At 35.9% G+C, this 7,358-nt stretch overlaps 2 protein-coding genes across 2 annotated transcripts; both read right to left on the bottom strand.

Annotated features, from left to right (window-relative positions):
• LOC110690078 lies at positions 1 to 1,089 on the bottom strand. The gene is made up of 2 exons (XM_021866904.1): positions 787 to 1,089; positions 1 to 693 (listed from the first exon to the last, which is right to left on the bottom strand). The coding sequence occupies exons 1-2, from the start codon at positions 1,087 to 1,089 to the stop codon at positions 1 to 3; spliced, it is 996 nt and encodes a 331-aa protein (XP_021722596.1).
• Positions 1,090 to 1,098: 9 nt separating this feature from the next.
• Positions 1,099 to 2,259, bottom strand: LOC110690079. The gene has a single exon (XM_021866905.1). It carries the CDS (start codon positions 2,257 to 2,259, stop codon positions 1,099 to 1,101), a length of 1,161 nt encoding a protein of 386 aa, XP_021722597.1.
• Positions 2,260 to 7,358: the final 5,099 nt, after the last annotated feature.

Genomic DNA, 7,358 nt, shown 5'->3' on the forward strand with positions numbered 1-7,358 from the left:
TCAACCGGGATCACTACACGGAGAAGGAGGTCTGCGATGTTGTCCATGATTGCCTCCAAGCGACTCCTTCATTGGATTATTCACTTGCCTTGTAACCGAATTCACCTTCATGTAGCCAAACATGCCATCAGGTGGAACTTTATCCTTTCCTCTCACAAAATTCCTATCATACACATACTTATCAAACAGAGGGTTAGTAGCATCGATTCTCAAACAGGTACCACCATCAAACATAGAGTTATGTTCATAAAAAATCTTGAGCATGACTTGTTTATCATGGGCCCTAATGACAACTTGTCTTTCGGGAACATCTATTAGGGCTTGACCCGTGGTTAGGAATGGTCGACCAAGTATGATCGGGATCTTACAATCTTCCTTCATATCCATAACCACAAAATCAACAGGGAAGACAAGTCCACCCACCATAACTAAAACATCTTCAACCACACCCTTAGGAAGTCTAGAGGTCCCATCATCCAATTGAAGAGAAATAGGGGAAGGTTTAAGTCCTTGCAAGCCTAAAGTCTCATATAATGAATAGGGCATTAGGTTAACACTAGCACCTAAATCGCACAAAACCCTGTCGAAAAATTTCTCGCTTATCGTGCAAGGAATAGTGAAACTACCAGGATCATGCAGCTTAGGGGGTAGGTTATCATATAAGAGAGTAGGACCCTTCTTATGTGCTACTTCCTAATCCTCGTGTTGATCTTTAATATTCTTCACAAAATTTGCAAACTGAGGCATTTGAATTAAAAGATCAGAAAAGGGAGTAGAAGCATGTACCTTCTTAAGGGCTTCGCAATATTTGCCAAAATGTCTATCGAGCACGGCTTTTGACAATCGTTGCGGGAAAGGCATCGGTTCCTCATAAGCCGGTGGAGCAACATATTTGGCACCTTGAACATCTTCGACCTTTTTATCTTTTCTAGACTCCACACTACACACCTTCCCATCTAATTTCTTCGGAGATGGTTCGTCTCTTCTTAAGAAAACAGCATTACATTGCTCTTTTTGGACCTTCGCTTGATCGTGAAGAGTTGATAGGCGACTCACCAGTTGTGACAGTTGACTTATTTGGGTTTCCATGAGCTTACTCTAGGCTTGCAACTGTTGGATGACACTATTGGTTGTGGTAATGAAGCTCTCCATCATCAACTCAAGGCTAGATTTTTGGGGAAGTAGTTGCATTGGTTGTTGGCTCATAGGTGGTCTTTGTTGGAAGCCAGGTGGTGGTTGGTTGTAGTTGTTGGGTTGAGGTGGTGGTGGTGGATTTTGCTGTGCTTGGGAGTTCTTGTATGAGAAGTTGGAGTGGTTCTTCCATCCTTCATTATAGGTGTTGGAATAGGGGTCGTAAGGCCTTTTTGGGTTAGAGGAGTAGAAAGCATTTGCCTGCTCGATTGACATCTCCTTTGTATTCTGCGAAATCTGCGGACAGTCTGGTGCAATATGACCCTGCACATTACACAATTGACACAGCTCCTGTGGGCTAGTAGAAGCTCCCGCTTGGAACTTATCAAACCTGCTTGTTAGTGCTTGCACAGAACTGGTTAGCATAGTCAAAGCATCTACATCAAGCTTACCTCCCTTTTTCACAGTATGTCGGCCTCCTGGATGATAGTTATCATTGGCCTCCATCTTCTCTATGAGCTCCTTTGCTTCAGTAAGGTTCTTTGTCAAGAGAGAGCCTCCTGACGCAGCCTCAATATAGATCCGGAACTCATGAGTCATGCCATTATAGAAGGTTTGCATTAAAATTCGATTTGGAATGCCATGATGAGGGCATTGTCTCTGTAGCCTCTTAAACCTTCTCCAAGCCTCATAGAGAGACTCGTCATCTGACTGTCTAAAGGTGGATAGCTCATTCCTCAGCCTAGTAGTCTTTTCTTGCCCCAAAAACTTCACTAAGAAGGCCTTCACTAGCTTGTCCCACGTATCGAATGAGCCAGTGCCTACATCTCTCAACCACTCCCTTGCCCTATCCCGTAATGAGAAGGGGAAAAGGCGTAGTCTAATTGCATCATCTGTAACACCATTCATCTTCATAGTATCACATTTCTCCAAAAAACTATCAATATGACTTACCGGGCAATCATGTGGTAGCCCTGCAAATGAATCATTGGGGATGAACTGGATGAATTGCGGCTTGAGCTCAAAGTGCTGAGCCGTCACATGTGATCTTACGATGCTAGAAAGGATTCCGGTAGTCGTATCAGGAATACCGTACTCCAAAAGGGATTTCGTTGGTTGCTCTACCATGTTTTTATTGGTTTGATTTCTCCTTCTTCTTCTACCTGCCCGTCTTCTTGCGGTTGCTTCGATTTAATGAAACCGTTAGTCGTGTGGGCATGCAACAAGAAAACTAGGGAAAGAGTATAAAAAACACAAGAGAAAATAGCCGAAAAAACGAAATAAGCCTAGCAAAAACGAATCACAAATAATCTAATGAAACCGTTAGTCCCCGGCAACGGCGCCAAAATTTGATAGGCGGTCGCACACCTAGCAAGAATAACCTAACTAATCCTCCTAACTATGTAGTAGGGTAAGTCAGGTCGATCCCACAGAGACTATGGTTCACCTATAACTATTTAGACTCAAGTTATTACTAAGCAAGTAACAAATTCAATGATGAAGAGTATTAACTACTAATTACGGAATATTAAGAAAATAAATTAACCCACGAAGATTATTATAAACTAAAAACACCTAGAATTAGGAATCCCCACTAATATAGATCAATACGTCAAAATAATCCCTTTCCCACAATCAAATCAATAGATATTCCACAGGACGGGTGCTCCCTACAACAAATACTAAGAGTTTCTTTCGATCAACTAATAGCTTCCCTAATATGTACTCATACCTATTTTCATGCAGTCATACATATTAAAGACATTAAGAACGACATCCCAATAGTCCTAGCAAGAATAATTAGCTATTTTCATGCATAAAAATTCTTACTTTTAAGAATCAACTTTCGTTGTAAACCTAATCACATTCAATAATACTATTTCTAGTTAATCATTGATAATAATACCAACCCTAATAAAGAGGAATTATAAATTAATTAGATATGGGATTGAGAACCAAACAACGTATTAATCCATATTAGGGTTCAACCTAACCCTAGATTATAAAACTACTCACACATGTTGATTAAATAAACGAAATAATTAACGGAAGAAAACATCATAACAATAATAATAAGAAATAAAGAGAAGAAGAAATACTTGAATAAATGGAGAACTTGAATTAATCTTCAATGGAACAAAGTTGGAAGAACAAGAAGAAAAACCTACATATAAATTGGAATAATTGTGATGATAAAAGTCCCCCTTTTCTATCTTGTTAGTAGTCTATATATATCCTAGGAATTTTAGTGGGTTTAGGACTCTAAATTAACATAATTAAGGTCCTAAAACGCAGCAATTAGGAGCCACCACAAGTAGGCTGTGGAGAGCCGTGTTCGACCACAGGCAGGCCGTGGAGAAGGCTGCCATAGCTGCTCTTTGCCATGTGAAAACGAGTTGGCCACAAGATGGCCGTGGAGAGAGTTGTACGCCCACAGGCATGCCGTGGAGGTGGCTTCCATGTCCATTATTGTATGTAAATTTCTCCCTTTAACAAGTCGAATCACGATCAAAGCAAACCTCTAGCAAATCTAGCCCAATTCCTACAAAAATCAAAATAAAACAAACCAAGAAGAGCAATATCGAAATATAAAGAATAATAGCTCTAAAAGATTAAAAGTATGTAGAAAACATGATAAAAACCCGCAAATATAACATATAAAATGAATATATAAATGTGTTATCATGTACAGGTCACCGGCCATTTGGGTTCATTTTGGGAGATAAAATGAAACTTGTGTTTTATTTGGGAAGATTTAAAGGCTGGTCCATTATATGAGAACCTCTCAAAGGTTGGTTTGTTTATGTTAAATTTTCCTTTACGATTTTAACCCTGAAATAATAAAATTGGCGCTGCTTTGGTCAATTATACTTCTTACACTACTTCATTTTTGTAATCATTATCCTAGTGTTGGAGTAATTTAAAGAACATTTATATTTTGCAACTTAGGCACAAGATTTGTCAAACTATTCAATCGGTTTGGTTACTTGGAAATGGGTGGATCATAATTTTTATACAAGCAAACGCCAAGTGTTTTGTGGCTTATTTCTTGTAAGTTGAAAGCACAAGCTACACTGAACAAAAAGTTGCATATCACAATGAAGTTAACTATAAATTTCCACTTGTATCCAAAATAATAGATATGCCCTGAGAACCTTGTCCTTGTTGGATCTTTTGTCTATATTGACTATATATAATATATAGTACTGTTTAATTCTTAAAGCTTGTGTCCTTGTCGGATGTGGTTATGTATTGCATGCTTTCATTGTGAAGCTTAAAATGTTCATTTTGTTGTTATAGGCTTTATATAATCAACATGTGATGGTTTTTCTCATTTCCGTTAACAGATTGAAATTTTTGATGATGCGGAATGTCCAAGTTTGAAGATTGTTGATGCATGTGTATAGCTTTTTGGAAATCATATAACCACTGTATACTTAAGTTAAAAAAAATACAACTATATATCTTGAATGGTGGTTTTGATAATGTAGAATGTAATTTGTACTACAAGCATATAGGCATAGCTTTTTGTATTAGAATTACTTTATGTAAAATTGTGTACAAATATAAATAAAATTTATTTTGTACAAGTATTTGAATTATGTATTTTATATTGAATATGTATAAATTAGTTGAACAAGGCTCTTTAGTTAATAATAATTCAGATTAGAGGATTTGATACTAAATAGTCTCTAGTATTTAAACATTATTATCATAAATTTCCGATACTAAAGTTAATCATAAATATCAGAAATTTCCGATACTAAAGAGATTTTCCAAAGCTAGGAATAATTATAGTATCAGTAATTTCGGACACTATAGCGGTTGTTTTGTATCAAAAACCAATCTGATAATAAAGATCCAAGTCTTTTGTATCAATTATTTCCGACACCATAGTATATATATATATAGTAACTGAATAATTTTTGATACCACAGGACATGATATTTGTATCAGAATTTCAGTTACTAATTATCTGATGCTATTGATATATCCGACTATAGGCACCCCTTTTAGTTTCGGAATAAAAATCCGATACAACACACTACAAGAAAAATACCTTTTCGTATAGAGATTATTTTAACATTTTGTATTGATTGTAATTGCTAAAAAAAAAATCCCAAAGAATGGTTATTCGATACAATATCCGCCGTTACCATAGCCTTTAGTAGTGTTTTTCGCTTTTGCTGGGGTTGTCCTCATTAATCGATACGAAAAACTACATTCAATCACGGTGATTATTGTAGAGATTATAATCGCTACAAATGTTGAACTCATTTTCTACCAAAAAAAAAAAAAAAAACTCTACATATGATCTATACAAGATTCGAACATGCAACCTCAAGCTCTAATATGAAAATTTTATCTAATAAGCTATGATAAATTTTATGTTCTCTTTATCAAACAAAATTTTAAAATCTAGTATGAAAAAGGCTTTTCGTATAGATTTTTGGTTTAGTGGCGATTGTAAACGATACGCTTTTCCATAATTTTATAAATGTGCAGAAAAAAGGTAAATAAATATTATTATGTTTTTCGTATCGATTTCATATGGGTTTACTATGTCGATTGTAAAATGATACGAATTTCTCTACTATTTTACAAACACATGTGCATATTGTAGCAAATGTTCAATCGCTACGAAATAATCGCTACGAAAAGATAATTTTCTTGTAGTGACACATTAGCCACGAAGGTACTAGTATTGGTTAAATATCAGAAATTATTTCTGATACTAATGACCTTTGGTATCGGAAAGTATACCTTTAGTATAGATAAATTTCTGATACAAGACCAATTTTCTAGTAGTGCATAGAAGTGATAGAATGAGTTTTGATTGCTATTATTTCCTCTGATTAAGTGGTTTTCTTTCTCAAATATTCTCTAAAAGCTTGTCTCTTACGCTGTTTTCTGAAAAATAATTTTTTTTTCCTCTTGAATTTCAATCTTTTGCTTAAAATGGCCAGATTTAATGGTGCCTCTTCATATAAGTTCCTGTTGTTGATAACGAACATCAAAACATGTATCTTCAGTCGTTGGCTAAGAAAAAATCTAATCTTGAAGATCAATTAGCCGCGAATATGCATGTGCGTACAGAGGCTGATAAAAAATGTCATGAATTACGGTGAGAATTGGCTGAATTGGAGGCCGAATTATCTCAGTGTAGGAAATTTGAACAAAAAAACAGCGCGTAAGAGGGTAAGTGTTGATAGTGATTGTGTCGCTGTCATTGAAATTGATAGTGACATTGATGATGGGGTGGAAATTGGTTCTAAGTTTAGGGCGTTTTTGTCGAAGGTTGCTGTAGGCGAGACGTCTGCGGTGAAGGCTGGGATTGAGGGTGGAAGGGTTGCTAATGTCGAGGGTGGTGTAGTTGATATGGAGTTCAGCTCAGATGAGGAAAAAGTTCAATTTATTGTGGAGGTACGTGGTCAAGTTGTTGAATAAGTGCAAGGGGTGGTAATTGATTAGGAACTTGTGGTGGTTCATCATGAACCACTGGTGGTTCAATAGGAGGTGCAGCTTGAAGAAGAAGGACAAGAGGAGGTTTATGAAGTCGAAGAGGAGGAGGAGGAGGAAGAAGATGAAGACGAACATGATGAGGAGGAGGAGGAGGATGATCAAGTACAATAGGATGAGGTGCAAGAGGAGGATGAAGAAGAAGAGGATGATGAAGAAGAAGAGATGGAACCAGGGGAGTGGGATGTCAGCTCCGAAGAAGATGATGGTTACCCATATCATTATCATTCTCCTGAAATATCCGATGAAGATTCTGATGAATACGGATTTAATTCGCCTAAGTAATAGTTGGGATAAGAGATATTAGGTTTAGGCAGTTCGGATAGTATTTGTGTATGTTTTTGTTTGGGGGTTTTTTTTTTTATGAATTAGTTGTTCTGCTTTAGGAAATTTATATTAGTTTTTTGGTGTTAGTATGATGTAAATAAGTTAGTAGTTTAATGTATCTAGTATGTAATGACAAAGTTAATGAAATCTTATTTTTTATAATATTTTGGTTTGTGTTTTATGAATTTTGTTTTATTTTAAGGTTTTTTTTTTTTTTTTTTTTTTTTTTTTTTTTTTTTTTTGGGTGTCTTGCAATGTTATATCTTTTGTAACTTATTATGATAAGTTGTTGGTTTTATCAGATTCTAATTCATGATAAGTTGTCATTGTTATTGAATGCTTATTCATGTTGTTTTAATTGGCCTTTTATTTCTTTCTTA

The sequence above is a fragment of the Chenopodium quinoa genome, unplaced genomic scaffold, assembly GCF_001683475.1.
Source record: "Chenopodium quinoa cultivar QQ74 unplaced genomic scaffold, ASM168347v1, whole genome shotgun sequence".
Classification (NCBI taxonomy): Eukaryota; Viridiplantae; Streptophyta; class Magnoliopsida; order Caryophyllales; family Amaranthaceae; genus Chenopodium; species Chenopodium quinoa.

Bases quoted from the DNA above. Each gene is read 5' to 3' on its own strand.
- LOC110690078 (XM_021866904.1), bottom strand. From the start codon at position 1,089: ATGGAAACCCAAATAAGTCAACTGTCACAACTGGTGAGTCGCCTATCA. The intron at 694-786 runs GTACATGCTTCT...CACGAGGATTAG, and splicing joins ATTGCGAAGCCCTTAAGAAG to GAAGTAGCACATAAGAAGGG.
- LOC110690079 (XM_021866905.1), bottom strand. From the start codon at position 2,259: ATGGTAGAGCAACCAACGAAATCCCTTTTGGAGTACGGTATTCCTGAT.